The 16874-nt window shown below is 45.7% G+C and overlaps 1 protein-coding gene across 14 annotated transcripts in view; it reads right to left on the bottom strand.

The window, feature by feature from the left end:
* LOC122378857 (band 3 anion exchange protein-like) overlaps positions 1–16874 on the bottom strand; it is a 178218-nt gene that overhangs the window by 18833 nt on the left and 142511 nt on the right. For 12 of the 14 annotated variants that reach the window (XM_043360454.1, XM_043360452.1, XM_043360455.1 and 9 more), the window contains one exon: positions 11702–11852. In XM_043360454.1, coding sequence (XP_043216389.1) covers positions 11702–11852 — 151 coding nt within the window. Of the gene's footprint in view, positions 1–11701; positions 11853–14797; positions 15305–16874 lie in introns of those variants that run through there. The other 2 variants (XM_043360462.1, XM_043360461.1) reach the window with 1 other exon arrangement.

Genomic DNA, 16874 nt, shown 5'->3' on the forward strand with positions numbered 1-16874 from the left:
CAGCTGCATGAGGTAAGTACTCCATGATTTAGAAGACAAAAGTCTTTGTCACTAATTTATGAATGCTGCGATACCCGGCAGCAAAACAAAATGTCAAGTGTTGTTTTTCTTTTTCCATTTCCTGGTAGACAAAATCGATCGGTATCGTCCCTCCGGGCCCTCCCCTCCCTTCCTCTCCCTCCCCGCCCCTCCTCTTGACCTGCTGCCCCGCGGGGCTGACCCCCACGAAGCACCGCTCCGGGTCGGGGGAGGGTCACTATCAGTTACCGACCGGGCGGCGCTCTCCTCTCCGGCCACCCGCCGTGTCACTATCACTACTGACAGGTTACGAGACCTGGGCCGACCACCTGTCACCGCACGTGCCGCCGGGACAGGTCGGAGGGCACTTTAAAGGCGCGAGACCTCAAACTAATATAAGATCAAAAACCTGGACACACCCACGCCAATTGAAGCCCAAGATCCATATGAATGCAATGCGCTGAATCGTCGTTGAGATGATCCTGAGAGGCGAAAGAGTCGATAAATTCCAGCAACTATTATCTTATAGATAAAGCTTTAGGTTCAATAGTCAAATTGTCAACGATGGTCGAAAACAAAACTTGGAAATTAATCGCAATAATACCTCGCATCGATACTTTGTGCACTTAACAGGATGCGCTCTGCATTGGAAATTAACTTTCCCATTAATGTAAGCACGAGAACTAGTTTACGTCTTTTGAGAGCCTGCAGATCCGGCGCATCTAAATTTAAGATGAAAGTCCATCAAACAAGCATAGTTATTTTTAGACTTAATAGCCACAGAGCACTAGCACAGTTAATGGGAAAGTAACAGCTGGCATATACCCAGCCAGGGCTCTTGAACTTTCGTATATCAAAACTTCAACCATGAGAGGAGGATCAGGTGAGAAACTTTAGACGGCAGGATATTCCTAACCCAACTAGATAGTGTGCAGGCGGGAAATTTCTGGCGCCCGGGTATAATTGAGGTTTCAATGCCTGACCTGCAGGTGAGCTTCGCTATTGACAGCCATGAGCCAGTCCACTTGCTCCCTTAGGATAAATATTCTTATGTCACACTATGAAGGTCGGTATGGTCGCTTCCACATCCCCATGCCTATATCTGTCATACCACAATATCATCGCGCCTCTCAGCCCTCACCATACCACATGCCACTTCAGCCTACTACATTATGTGCAAACTATGCATCACTTTACGTTCGTCCTGGGCAGCAAGAGACGAGCCGCAAGAGACGAGCGCCGACTTCTGATCTGGTTATCGACTTATCGTTGCAGACACCCCGGCACCCAGTGACACATTCGTCTCACGTCTGAAAGCAATGTCTATGACAATGTCTATGACACATGGCGATAGCCGACGGCGTCCAGACGCTTACGGCAGGCCCCAAGCCAGGATCAGTCATACGTCGACTGTGGATCAGTCCGCGCCGACTACGTATCAGTCCGGGGCCGGGCTGACCATGTGGATCAGCCCCTGCACTGGCACGGCTAGAGCGGCGCTGGAGACGAGATGCTGCCAGGTCTGAGGGTGTGGCCGCCCCTGAGACTCCGAGGCTGAGCTGGAGCTGGAGCTGGGCTGGGAGGTGAGGTCTCATAAGTCATGCCGCTCAATCGGAGCCTCCTTCAGGCACTCTGCGGTCCCTCTACCATCGTCCATCAATGACATTCTATGATGTATGGTAACTTTTATAGTCGGAGGACCGTAAAGATCCCTGATCCAACCCTGCTCATAACTGCCATGGAAACATAGCCAGGCGAGGTCCAGGCCCGTCCCATCTGAGAGCTGTCCACGACATCGGGCTGTCCCCGACATGTTTTCCATCCATGCACCTTCCCTTCATGCACGGCGTCTGCACGGTCTAGATCGGGCGATTCCGCTGTGTCTCTATTGTTGTGACATAGCCTCTCCGCCGGCCACCAATCTGTCGGTGCCACGAAGGTGGCTCGATCAGATCCGCCCCGACGGCAGCCACTTGTCACTGCTGCAGTCGTCCCCAGGTGGTTTGAACACACCATCACAGCTTCTCGACAATTCAGGCCGTGACTGTTACATCAGTCAGAAGCTGCGAGCGATCGCGACGCGAGCCGCCGCGCTGGTCAAGTCTGCATATTGAATGACGACGACGTGAGTCTATATCTCACACCACTTAAGTCATGACCAGAAGCCAGCGGAGACTGAAGGGATCCGTTCAACCTTTAGGTACAGCCTTTAGGTGTAGTGTGCAGAGCTTGCGACAGTACCCCCTGATACCTCGAACGACATTACAGCGGCGTCTAGACACTAAGATATAGGACAGCCGTCGCGGAACAGCCAGCTCAAGTGAGCGACATGAGCTTCACCAATATCAGTCTGCAGCGAAAATAGCCCGGGGGCACAGCGAGACGGACGGCGTCCGACAATCGACCACAGCCCTTCCCCGGCCGCCGATCCGCCCCCCGGGGGCAGCGAGATAGCTCGCCGACCGACCCACGCCCGGCCGTGACCGGCCACCAGCCAAATAGATCGATTGATCGCGCCACATTTAATTCCACCACAGTCGGCGCTTCACACCAACGACATCACATTTACCGAGTCGTCTGTAGCCTGTAATGGAAAATGGTGCGACCTGTGATGGAATTAGATGTTCAGTGCTACCCTTAGTCTATGTATTTTATTATCATAGCCCGTAACTTTTAACCAACATTGCACAACAAGTGCAAAAAATAGCATTAGCTAAATTATGCTTGTCCATTCAGACTAATGATCTACATGGCTGGCCCTGCAGCAATGTTCTTCCACTTCTTTGGAGATCCAACGAGATTCTTTCCCAAGTTTCAACCGGTTGAGTTGACTCCTCCCCGTCCCTCCCCTGTTATTTTTTTTTTTCGAACTACTCCGCCACCCATGATCAGGTGACCAGGAGTGCCCCCGCCCTCAAACCCAGCGACTAGCAGAACCTTACGTTAACACCAGATAAAATAAACTGATAAGTCGCGGCACTCCCTGCTAAGAAAGGAAATAAAACTAAAAAAAGCAAATGAGAGAAGGGGTAGCGGGTTTAGGCGGAGACAAGAACAGAATGCGAAAGTAGCCACTGCTGAAACCAGACAGATGACTGTTCTCTACTACGATACCGAAAGCAACTTTCACTCAGAAGGGCATGCATTCATCTAGAGTAGAAAAAACAATCGCTCATTCACACGTCATGCAAACATACGTGGGGATTCGCTCTGGTCAAAAATTCGGCCGGTCAATGCTGAGGGCAGAAAAGCCTTTCCAGCTAAGCGAAGCTTGTTGCTGGTCAGGCTCCTTGCTCCAGCGCCAGAGTTATTCATGGTGACGATGATGAAAATAATTTCGATGAAACGTGATTTACTTGCAATTAGTGCAGTTTTGAGGCAAGTACATTTGAAATTAAGTTGCAATGAAAGGATAGCGAGAATTCAAGAGGAAATTCTCGAAAAAGCTTACATATTTTGTATGAAGTATGCTTTGACGTGTCTTTTTAGCTGAGATTTAGACATCTGAGGGCTGTTCACGGGCCCTGTGTGCGGTCGGACCGCACACAGCCTCCAAGCTCCGCCCACTGCGTCCCTACGTCAGCCTTCCGTCACCGCACACAGCGATCGCTGTGGCCGGTCGGGACTGGCCACAGCGGACCGTCCACCGCACGCAGCCGTGACGTCAGAACCGCCTACCCATCCCCTACCCCCACGCCTGCTGGACGCACCGCACACAGCGCACGCAGCAGTGTGCGGTGCCCGTGAACACCCCTCTGATTAATGGTTGTTATAGAGAATTGGGATGCAACGACATTATTCCAGACACGCGGTCCTATCCATGATGCTATTTGTGCACGATAACGTTTTGCCGAGAAGGGTTCGTGAAAATGTTGTCTATTTCTTGTTCTTATATTATCCTGATCTACTGTAGCAAACAATTGGTTAAGTTGTGATGGTAAATGTGAAGCGAATTTTCGATACATGAACATGATAAGTTGTTGTCTAGCTAGTGCGTTTACTTTAAGAACATTGAGCTTACGAAATATGGGCATAGTATGTGCAAGACGATGTTCATTTACTATAATTCGAACTGCTCGTTTTTGTAATACTTCGATTTTGTGGAGATAAGTTGGATATGTGAAACCCCAGATTAGGCAGCAATAGTTTAAGTAAGGAAGAATCAGTGAGTTGTAGAGCAAGAGTAATGATTTTTCAGGAAGAAAGTACTTCGCTCTACTCAAGATTCCAATATTTCTACTGATAATGATTGCTATGTTATCGATGTGGTATTTCCACTTCAAGGCAGGGTCAATAGTGATGCCTAGATATTTTACTTTTTCTGCTATTTCAATTTTTTCACCATGTATCATAATGTTCAAATTAATGATATTACCCATTTGGTTGTATACTTGGTAAATGGTTTTTTGTACGTTGAGTGTGAGTTTGTTTGCTTGAAGCCAAATGGATACAGCTTCAAGTTCTTTATTCATATTTTCTTGTAGTTCCTGTGTATTTTCACCTTCAAAAAGTAAGGCTGTGTCATCAGCATATAGAAGGCATTCTGATTTTTTGCATACATTTTTTAAGTCATTTATGTATATAAGGAAGAGTAAGGGGCCTAGGATAGAGCCTTGGGGCACTCCTAGCTTAATACTTTGAAAAGAGGATCTAGTACTTTTAAATTCTACACATTGTTGTCTGTTTGTGAGATATGACTTGATAAAGCGAAGAGCACGACCAGTAAATCCGTATTTACGACATTTGCTGATGAGTATGTTGTGGTTCACTGTATCAAATGCTTTTTTAAGGTCAATGAATACCGCTGAGGACATTTTCCCATTTTCCATGCTTTTTGTTATTCGTTCTTGCAGGAGTACTATAGGCATGTATGTTGATAAGGATTTTTGAAAGCCAAATTGATCCTTACATAATATGTCATTCTGTATGAGGTATGCATTGATTCTCTGGTGTACAATCTTTTCTAGAAGTTTGGAAAGATAGGGAAGGATACTAATGGGTCTATAGTTGCTAAATATATTTTTACTTCCAGATTTGTATAATGGCTTCACCACAGCCATCTTCATACTTTCAGGAAATGTTCCAGTACTCAACGATATGTTTATTAAATGAACCAATTGACTGAGTATTGCTGAATATGTATTTTTGAATATTTTTGAATTGATGTTGTCAATACCAGCACCAACATTTTTCATATTTCTTATCATGGAGTCTAATTCTGCAGAATTTGTTGGGTGAAAATGATCAAATGTGTTTTCACTGGAAGTGACACTATCCAGGGGATCAGTTCTGGTATTTGGGATTTCTTTTTCAAGCTTCTCACCAATTGATATGAAAAAATTGTTAAATAAGTGAGCTACTTGCTTGGTGTCTTCAATGGGATTTCCATGCGCATCACTGAAAGCAGTAGATACTTCAGATTTTCTAGGATTCTTATTTATACAACTGTTGAGTATTTCCCACATTTTCTTTGAATTTGTCTTATGAAGCAATAATTGTTCCTGAAAGTACTTTTTCTTCGCTTCCCTTATCAAGCCATTGAGGCAGTTTCTATGTCTTTGATAGGCAAGTTTGTTTCTATTTGTAGGATTCTTTGTTTTTTCTCTATATAGAGTGCTACGGGTATTTATTGAGGTGAGAATTGCTGAAGATATCCAAGGTTTTATGGCTGTTGTTTTCCTAGTACACTTCCTCTTAATGCTAAACAATGCTATGCCTGAAGAGTATGCATTGATAAGTGTATCAGCTGCAGTATTTGCATCAGGGATGGTATGGAATGTTGAGAGCTGTTGGGATAGGTATTCTTGTAGTTCAGTGACTTTGTTATAATTGAAGGTGGTAATCCAATTGTCTTCAGGTGGGTTGATTTTTTTAGTACAGCATGTGAATATAGGGAAGTGGTCAGAAAAGTCATCATATATGATGCCAGAATAGGACAAGAGCTCAAGGTTATTGCAAAAAATATTATCAATCAGTGACCATCTGTCCTCCGAGACTCTTGTTGATTTTGAAATTGTTGGCCAGTAGCTGTGAGAAGTCATGATGTTGAAGAATTCTAGACATGCACTGTCCTGTTCAATATTGTGTAAGTCAAAATTGAAGTCACCAGCAATAAATGTTGATTTATTCTTTTTCTCAATCTGTTCAAGAGAGGCTGTGAGTTCATCTAGAAACAAGTTGTTTACCAAATCAGGAGGTTTGTATATAAGGCCAACAATCACTCCAGTTATGCTTGTTATTTGACATTCAATAAAAAGGGATTGGGTGCATGACATTGTGCTTAATTTTATATCACATGAGGATTTAACATATTTATCATTGACATAAATTGCAACTCCTCCTCCACTCCTTCCGACCCTGTTGTTGAAGTATCCTGTGAAACCAGGAAGCTGATGACTATTTACTGATTCATTTGATAACCATGTTTCCGAGACACATATGAAATGCCATGTACATTGTGTTCTTTGTAGGAAAAGCTGGAATTCATCAAATCTGTCATTAGATGAAATAGATCTGGCGTTAACATGCAGGATACTGAGTTGGTTGAGGTCAGGAGTAGTTTTCAAATTTTGTGTTTGGGGAAGGGAGAAATATTTGCATGAAGATCTCAGTTCTTCAAATTTTTCATGAGTCAGGTGCAGATCAGATGATGCTAATCTTTGGAAGGGATTAAATATTTTAGTATCAAGAGATCCATTTGAATCAGTACATTCTACTAGATTCATTCAAGTATGGTATGTCTAATCTAACAGAAAATAGCACAATCAATCAGCACCTCACCAGTTCGACGCAACAAGCGCCTCTTGGCTGGCGTTGAAACGAGGCGGACTAACCCATGTGAGGGAAGCCCAAGGCTGACTATTTTCATTATTTGATATGGAAAAAGTCACGTGACTTTATAGTAATGAATGTTCGTTGCATTTGTTTTTAATAACTTCATACCAAGGATAGAACATCATGGCAAGAAGTTTCATTTGTATTTTGTTTTATTTGTTTTTAGGTTATTTGTGATTTGTATTGTTTTAACTTTGGCAAGAAAAAACTTGATAAGGTCACGTGATAATCCACGGTATTTCATGTATTTTGTTTGTATCATTTGAAGGTTATTTTATGAATGAAGTTAGCACGTGGTTTCCATACTACCTACTCATTGTTTACGTTTGCTTGTGGTGTTTGAAGGTCAGAGTGAGCGAGAGAGTGAGAGAATACGAGGGGGAGGCGTGTGGAAACATGTAGGAAAGGAGTCATTTTGTGATGTGGTGAGTTTAATTGGGTAATGAAACGTGAGAAACGTGACAGGCAATGAGTATCAGTGCAGCATTGGATAAATTTTAGGTAAACACAAATCCAGGCTAGCAATATTGAAGATAAGTGAAATATTTTATTTCCTTATTGTGATTAGCCATTTCCGATTGGACACACCATCACTGGTCAACAGGCAACAAATCACAATTTGCACACAAATTGAAGTGCTAAATTGACATCAGTTATTGTACTTTTTGTTGCTATTCCATTTTGATTTTGTTTAACATACATGCTAGTGATCACAAGCTGTGTTGTTGCTATGATTTTGTAGGTGTTTATGAGCATGCTGTTGAGGAAGCAGATGTCATGAGACAGCCCATCTTATGAAGTAGTTGATGTTGATGTTAATTACAACCAATACCTGCCTCCGGCTCCATGTCGTTTTCATTGTTATTTGTTACCATGTCTGTCTTTTCACACCAGTTAGTATCATAACATAACTCCATGTCAACTGTCAGGTGCTGGTCCAGGAGCAACCCAGTAACTGATATACTGTGAAATTGTAACAGTCAGAAATTCCAATGATAGCAAATCAGTAGGCGGAACTATGGTCAAGCGTACCCATTTTCGGGAACGCATTTTCGTTCCCATGTTTGGGAACGATAAACCCAAATATGGGAACGCCATGTAGGCATTATTTAAAACAAGAAAAAGAACCGTTAAATGACGTCCAAAAAATATAAAACGATCGTGAACCGCCTGATATTTGTCTCAATATTGTTGGGAAAGAGTTTGATATTGTAAGGCCCATCGTTGTTTCAAATCGTTCCCCTATTTCTAAAGCAGTCCATCATCCGGGCCGCGAGCCCAAATTTGGGAACGCTCTCGTACACTGGCGCTGCAAGCGTTCCTTATTATGGGAACGGCGTACCCAAAATTGGGAACGATTTCACCGACGCCTTTCAGGGGCTCTTTTCATTAACAAGCATCACGTCCAACGCCGCAAATTATTGTTAACGCAACAATCATCAGATGACCTTTCCGGCAAGACCGTCGCATGTTTCGCCCGGTCTTCTGCGCTTTTATTCCCGTCGATCTCGCAGCGGGCACGCCCCCCTCTGCAGGATTACGTAATTCACAACGCTCAGCGATGTTCAACAAGGTCTTCCATACCTATATCCACCGTCCGCGCTGAGGGTGGAGACATGTCAAGCACCTGTCTGTTTATCACCGATAGTTGACGAGTACAAGGAAGTATCCAAAAATGGGAACGCTGAATATGTTACACCCTCAAAACACCTAGTCCCAATGAAAATCTAGTTTTTTCCTTTCTTGATGAGTGTAAGTGGCAAAAGGCCTGGTAGGATGGGCACGAGGAATTATCGAAATCAGCATAAAAATTATAAATAAGCCACACAGAGCGAGCTATATAAGAGAAATTCCCCCAAAACGATCACGCTTAGAAACACGGAAGACAAAAACCACGCTCATGACGCTCCTTATAAAACAACTCTAAACAGCTAGCATCCAAATAAAATATGTCTTTCCGGGATGATAAAATACAGCTGGATAATTTTCAACCGCATAAACTGAGTTTACAACAGTAGCTCGGTAAATTCACTCACGTTCCACGCGGTCGTCCGCCCCGACACAAAAGTCAACAATATTACCTCGGGACCGTCCGCGTCTTCGCTTGCATTTGTCAGCATCTGGTGTCGATAGTATGAAAGTTCATAACCAGGCGAAAATTATTATACTTTACCTCAAACTAAAAAATGCTTCATTTTCCTTAAAATTGCATGTTAAATGTCGTATAACCCATATTTCCACCATTCTGTCATTTTCAAAAAATCATTAAAAATATCATTCCACGGTCAATTTCCTTGTTCCACGGTCAGATTAAAGATAACTTTATGGAGATTTAGTAGATACTTAAATCAGCGTGCACTTTTTTGAGACGTGATGCACTTTTGAGTTTTAGTGGGAGAACGGCCGAAAAATTGCCTTCCGTTCTCATAAATGGGAACGCCCGTTCCCATATTTGGGAACTCCGTTCCCAAAAATGGGGACGTTCCTATATTTGGGTACTCATGACCATAGTTCCGCCTACTGAAATAACTCCTCCAGTCTCCATGTTAAAATAGTTAAAACGACCTTTCTGCCAGGTTCAGGTGATTTGTCACCACATTCATCCATCCACTCACACAATCATTCCACCCACATCCACGCAGCTCCAATAGCACCCTGGCAGAGCTGGCAGATGTAGGCCTGGAGGGTTCTGTCAGATCAAAGTGATCAATTAGGTGAGAGGATCAGTTAATGAGAGCTCCAGTAAAGGGACCAGCATTATCATGACAGACCAGACAAGGGTATCCGATGTGAGGTGCAGACAGTGGGTTGGAGCTCAGAGCTGTATGGTAGGCAGTATTGTAACCATTCATAAGCAAGCCGTCCCAAGCATACTGCACCAAAACAGTGTCATATTTCACAGTATGACATGTTTTATTATGTTTGGTAAGTAGGCATTACTAATTGTACTTGCTATTTTTGATATTTTGAGTGACAAGTTTATTGTACTATGCAATATGCATAACATGTACTTTGTGATGTGCTGCAATATTTGTATCATGCAGTATTTGTATTTGTATTTGTGTTCTTTCCATTTGAAACTATTTCACACATTTCAAAGACCAGATATCAGGCATGCCCAATCAAAAATGACTCAATCAGAAAGCTAGGGATTTGTATATTCTACTGCTCAGTCTGAGACTTCTTCGCCTGTCGAGTCTGACGTGCGGAAGGGACCACGTAGTCTTCAAGGTTGGTAGCTTTTCGTGCGACGGATCCGGGTGGGATGTTGAGGAGAGTTTGTGAGCGCATGAAGTTGTGGCCTGTTTGATGCTCGCGTTGGTTTGACTTAAGTGGTGCGTTACCTAGTGTAGCCTTGATTTCTTCCTCACTGAACCATGGCTGTATGCGCGAGTACCTTTTTGTTGTAGAATCTCTTGCCATGATGTTGCCATTTTTGGTATGATAGTTGAGGACCTCTTTTTTCTTGCGCATCTCCTCAAGTACAGAGACCATTTTAGCCCTCTTTTCCGTCAAGTTCTCATGGATCGTGATCTTTTCACCTGGTTCTCCACCTTGTTCAAATTTTGCCTGATAGACAGCATCACGGTCATCAAGGTCCTGAAACTTTACAATCACCCGCCTTTTGTTTCGCAGTCTATGGGCCTGTTCCAGCGCCTCCAGAAGAAATTCTTGACTGGAGGCTCTACCAGAGGTTTTACTGGAGGCGCTGGAACGCAATCTGGAGATTTCTGGAGATTGGCGTCATAGATACCAAAAGAATGACGATTGTTCTCTCTTGAAACGCAAAATTTGTTTTCAATTTTAGTTAAAAAGATAAATAAAATTATAGCAATGTAATTTTCTTTACATTCAAGTTGTAAAATAATCAGTCAAATGTCCTTTGTTTACATTCGTGATTGTCACATGTGCACCATAATTGTAGACCAGAGCCTCCAGAGAAATTTGGACCTCTCAACTCTCTGGAGGCTACTGGAGGTTTCTGGAGCTTTGGCGAGAGCTTTCTGGAGCTTTCTGGAGGCGCTGGAACGCTCTCTGGAGGATTCTAGAGCTTTCTGGAGCTTTCTGGAGGTTTCTGGAGGCGCTGGAACAGGCCCTAGGGCATGCTACTATTTCTCCCTTCATTTCTACTTTCAGATTTTCCTTGAGCACCTTCTTTACTGTGGCCCTGGTTTCCTGAGGTGTTTCCCCCTCCGCACCCTCTGGAAAGGAACCACCCAGGATGAGAGAGGACTTTCTGTTGTACTGCTCTACCTCATCAACATTTCTATCCACCTTCTCTATCTCCTTCCACAGCTTTTTGTTTTCTTTTTTCAAGTTTTCTATCACCTCCTCATTCTTTTTTTGATCAGTTTTTAGTTTTTTCAGCTCCTCTCGCAGAGACAAAGTCTCAAGGCTCACTGCCTCCTTCACAATCATCTCAATAGCCTCTTTATCCATCCTTGGGCCTCCCACGGTACCGATCCTTAACTTACGGAAAAATTACTCAAGTACGAACACAAAGTCGGCAAAGCTACAAAACTAAGGTGAGATTACCGAAAAGAAAGTTGGTACCTAATTTAAGAACAAAAATTAATTCTAAACTCAAAATCTATCAATGAACTCTACTCCCTGGTTTGTGCGCCAATATCGTCGAAGGCTCTCGGGACTGGACACGTCCGCGCTCCAGCTCGCCAGGACACCGAATGTCCTGGCGTTATACCCCCAACCCCACCGCCCTGCACGGCGACCAACCCTGGAAGAATCCTCTCCTCTCCAGATCCCTCTCCTGTCCCTCCCAGCCCCTCCTCTGTCCCTTTCTGTCCCTCCCAGCCTCTCCCCTGCCCCTCCTCTGTCCCTCCTGACTGACCCTGGAAGTCGTCCTCGGAGTAGCGTTTGCTCGGTTTGACCTCTGCCTCCTCGGTGACAAGCGAGGTGAAGTCGGTGCGCTCATCCGGCGCCCGGAACATGCTGTCCATCTCTTCCATGGCGTCATTGTCGGCTGCATACCGGTTGTACGGCTGGAGAAGACAAGAGAGGTCAGGTCAGACGGGTCAGGCTGCAGAGGGTCACATAGGTCATAAGGTCAATGGGGTCGAACCCAAGATGTCACAGGTCAGGCGGGTTAGACCGTAGGTGGGCCACATAGGTCACATGATCATAGGTCACACTGGTCATGCTTTAGACGAGCAACGTCAAGGTCAAACGGGTCAGGCTTCAGAAAGGTCAGCGGCTAGCCAGTCAGATCAGACGTAAGAAAGCTCAGACAGCCGTTACAGGTCAGGACGGGGTCATAGACGGACCTAAGCTGACAGGACGGACTCAAAGTCTGGTCACAGATCTGACGAGCTGCAGAGAGGATAGAGGTCAAACAAGGGCAACTGTGTCGTCACACACGAAGCGCTACCATCAATACCGTTCAATTTGTGTGGAGGCCGCGGCCAGTTTAGGCTACATACTTCACTCGGTGGTCGGTCAGCTTTGATATCGAACATTTATTGGTGCTCGCCGCCGATTTGTTCCGGCCGACGGGTCGCGCTGCTGATTGGTGGGTGGTGCGACATTTGGTGACGTCATAGTCGCGTCCCCTGGTCATGTATGTGACGGTCATAGGCCACCGGGACAGTGATTGGAATTTATAGTCGAGCGGGGCGGTGAACATTGCAGAGCAATGACCGAGTTCCAGTGCACATAGACGGCGCAATGTTGGGTGGACGGACAGTCACAGTCAGTCACAGCCGCAGCAGCTGTAGCAGCAATGACAGCCACAGCCACAGTCACAGCCACAGCCACAGCCACAGTCACGGTCACAGCCACAGTAACAAATAGCCACAGCCAAATATTGTAGAAAAAGACGATGTTGTAACGGTGTGGTGTGGAACGCCTACCTATTGGGTATGCCAGTGAATGACGTCACGATTGGTGACGTCATTGTTGTGTGACAGGTGGCATTACACCGGATGTTTGGCTGTTTTACCCCGGTGCCTTATCGCGTTTCTGACGCGTCGTCAGATTTATTGCACAGAGGCGGCTCCGTATTCCCACTCGGTACACATCTTTACTCGGGATCGGTGATTCAGAGGGTCCATTCAGACGAACCGACGCAAAGATCACTCGGTGAGCTCATATCTTAAGTATCGCCTAAATGATAGGTAAAAGATCACTCGGTGAGCTTATATCTTAGGTATCGCCTAGACATACTACCTATAGTGCTGTCAATATAAGCATCGGTATTCAGTAGAACTTAAAGTAAGGCCAGCATGAAGCACGAAGAGACGTAGCATGTGCCCAACTCTATTCCATCCCAAAGACGGCAAGCTGTTCGAAAAATATGTCTAAAACTAAGTCAGAGATTTCACAACTGAGGCTCGACACCGAAAGGCCACCTGGCTATCGCGGCACAATCACCGCAGCCGCCAGTCGGTTATTTCCTCCGGTTTACGACAAACGTTTAGCGACTGAGCTCCGCACGCACAGTCAAAACATGTGGTTTGTTGCCGGTTACACCAAAGGACGTGACTGAGTTGTGTTTTGCGGGTGAGGTACACGCGGTGCACGGCGGTCGACGAGGTGGTGCGTATCGAGTGCTCGGGACCGTACAGACGCACACCACCAGCCATAGATTTCCGAGACGAAAACGGAAAAGGCGGGATAGCATTGGCCGTCTAATTGATGTATTCGAGATCAGCAAATTACCGTACGTATGTCGATGTTACTTGGGAACTAATGACAAAAATTAACGTAGTAATTGCTACGTTTTATATACCTATCACATTTCCAACCTAAGAATAACAACGCACATGCTTATAGCCGATTTCATTCATGCTATTATCAAATAATTGTATTAAATGTAGTTTGTAGCCACATGCAAATAGTATAAGTTTTTCATATTCCTATGCACATTGCACATTTCATTTTAAGTACATACCTACCCAAGCTTTAAGAGTTTTTCCTTTGCAAATGCATAAAAATGCCTTGAATTTGATTGCGCTCTGCTAGGAAGGCAAGAACAAAAAGGGAGAGACATTTAAAAAGGGATAGTTGTTCCAAAAATGAACGACTTTAATTGTAGCAATACAATTAAGCCTTACTGATGTTCTACACAATATGCAAACGAATGTAAAGCAGTTCAGATTGAATCAGCGAAATGAATAAAGCACACGCGTCACGCCCCTTCATTTAAATGTCCTGCATAAAATGGGTGTGCCACCCTGGCAGTCAATCTCAACCCTCAGCCGCCCTCTGACACGGCCATAGACCCTGGCTAGCATATAAGCTACGAGCACCAGCACACGAAGGGGCTCAAATAGCCTCGCTAAGTCAATCAGCGACAACGTGCAACGCTGAATTCCTGCATCGATTACAACTTCACGTACTATATCGTGAATACAACTGCATCACTAGATAGAGGTATACATAAATGTAATACACGCTGCACTAAAAAGTCACTGACACCATCGTAGGTGACCGGCAGGATAGGGTGCGCCCCATTAAAATTCAACGTTTCTGCAAGCGCCTACACCATGTTGTGTCAAATAAAGATATTCGTGAAGCGAGACGCTGGCTTGAAAGGTAAGTGAATGCTCCTTTCCACTGGTTAGCGCGATTCGATACTTCCATTCTTGCATGCTCTGCATACCTATAGGCTTACTTAGCTACAGGTCGTGTTTAAAAGGAACAATTGTTACCTGGCGCTGAGCCTTGGAGCGAGCATAGAACATTTAGAATCAGCATCTGTGCTTGGTTTCATAAGTTAACTCCATTAAACTCCAAAACCAACTCCAAAATTACTTCCATTAAAGCTTACTTTTACGCATGTTTCCTTTAAATCCGACAGTGGCAAACAAGTAAACAAAGCACACAGTTTCCAAAAATTGTTTGTACAATATTCGGGCTATACAGCAAGACCACCCAACCCATACCAAAAATACGAGCACATGTTCTATAACAGTGCAGCGATCGGTACCTTTTTGAATGGTCTGGTGACCTGCTCCTCCTTGCCATCTCCCCCGTCCATGTCTGTCCGTCTCCCGAGCTCGGTACTCGCAGTTCAGCCACCGGACAGCCACCAGACAGCCGTCGGACAGTGCGCCGGACAGCCCGTGTCGCCGGACAGCGCTTCTCGGGCCGACAGGATGACGACCGACGGCTCCGCACTGCCGCCGGCGAGCGCAGGCGACACTAGCCGCGTGGCGAGGGTTCGAATCCCGGCGCGGCGGAGCGGCCGAGAGAGTTGAGAGGGATGGGTCAGAAGGGATGGAGGGACAGCGCAGGAGCGGGAGAGTGAAGACAGCGTGGTGATCACACCCAACGATCTCAGAGCTCTGGAGGGTGAGAAGGCAGGTGGCGGCGCTACACAGGGCGGGCTTCGAGCTCCGGACGGCGGCACCAGAGCAACCGATATCCGGTGGCGATCACAGGGATCTCCGAGCACGAATGACCGAGACGGCCGGCCAGCCGTCGGCCAGCGCGGCCGCTATCGGGGCACATCACATGATGTTGTCCGGCCGGCCGATAGGACAGGGAGGTCACTACTTGAGACCACTACCTACTCGAGGAGCGACCGAGGCGACCGCGCTGACGAAAGTCAACAGCGAGCACGGCCGAGTCGAGAGACGAGAGACGACACGCGATAGCGACCTATCGTCACAATCCAGGGTATCGAGAGGTCAGGCGCGGAGGCACGTGAATGGTATTTGTGTTCGGTACATCTCAGTACCTACTACAAAAAAAAACTCCCAATGAGAGGCAAACATCTAAAGATGTTTCAGTTTTTAGTAGCCAGCACAAGCTGTTGGATCTGGACCTCTATAATGCATGAGGTTCGTTCCAAGAGCGTTAGTTTCGATCTCGGAGGTGATGAGATGGGACTGTGAGGTCAAGGCGCATGAGCACTGCTGTCCTGTAATTACCGGTGAAGTCGGCAAGCAACATTATTTTTCCCGTTTCGATATTGTTTTACTCTAGTTGAATGCCAAGGTACTTATGCGTTCATGTATATTTTTCAAACCAGTGACAGGAAATGAATGGCATGCTTTTGCACCAACATTGCTGTAAATGTGATTACCCAGCAGGTTAAGAACATAATAAACATGTTGATGTCGATAATGATCGTATACCCTCCACCCCTCCCTAGCGGGAGTGTGTTCAATTTTTGAGTCGAGGCTGGCTCCCCCGTGGCGACCATACGAACTCCAGGGCACCTCCAGCTGTTCGCGTCACAGCAGGGACTCATCAGGGACGGACAGCGGACACCGGCCAGCGGCTGGATCGACCTTCGCCGCCACGAGCACACCCGGTGAATTTGTTGATACGCAGCGGGATCGGTCTGTGGCCCGGCAACAGCAAATTGCTCCAAGACAGAGTGATGGATCATCGCCGTACTAGACAGGTGTATTGGCTGAATAACGGCCCGGATATTCTTCAATTCCAACGGTTCATGAAAAAAAGCTATCCAGTGGCTTTGATGGGAAGCATCTGACCGCACCGCTCCACCTTTGATTTAAACCAAGGTTGAATATTTATTTTACTTGAGCTAAAATTCAATTGGTTGAAGTAAATAAAATGCTATACCATGCGCGAGCCTTTACCGAGTAAAACTTACTTTCATCCCAAGTAACTTATAAGATAAGCTAACGTACTGGTCGTGACCAGCCCTGCAAAGCTCTGTTCAGGATGGCCGCACACTGGCCATGAAAAGACGTTCAGGTAAGCGCCGATGCACTGATGGTCCGGTCCATATAAGAGAGCTAGACAGGAGTACTTCATTTCCAAAGGCACGACCGACACTGTGTTGGCGCGTGAGAGTGAATAAATTGAATTCAATTGTGAGCGAATACTCTAGCACATTGAACATTGGTATCTGATCTCGGGGTACAATATAGCGAGCATGGCAACACGTTTGGGTTCTTCGGTGCGGCCGAACCGTGCCCGGTGTTGGTGCATAAAATCAGCAGATTAGTGTGCCCGATCTCCGTCTTTCGTCCTTTCAATTGAATGATGGACTTCACTAGACTAGGACTAAGTCAGAACGGTAGCCTGTA

This window comes from Amphibalanus amphitrite, unplaced genomic scaffold (genome assembly GCF_019059575.1).
Source record: "Amphibalanus amphitrite isolate SeventyFive unplaced genomic scaffold, NRLGWU_Aamphi_draft 000066F_arrow, whole genome shotgun sequence".
NCBI lineage: Eukaryota > Metazoa > Arthropoda > Thecostraca > Balanomorpha > Balanidae > Amphibalanus > Amphibalanus amphitrite.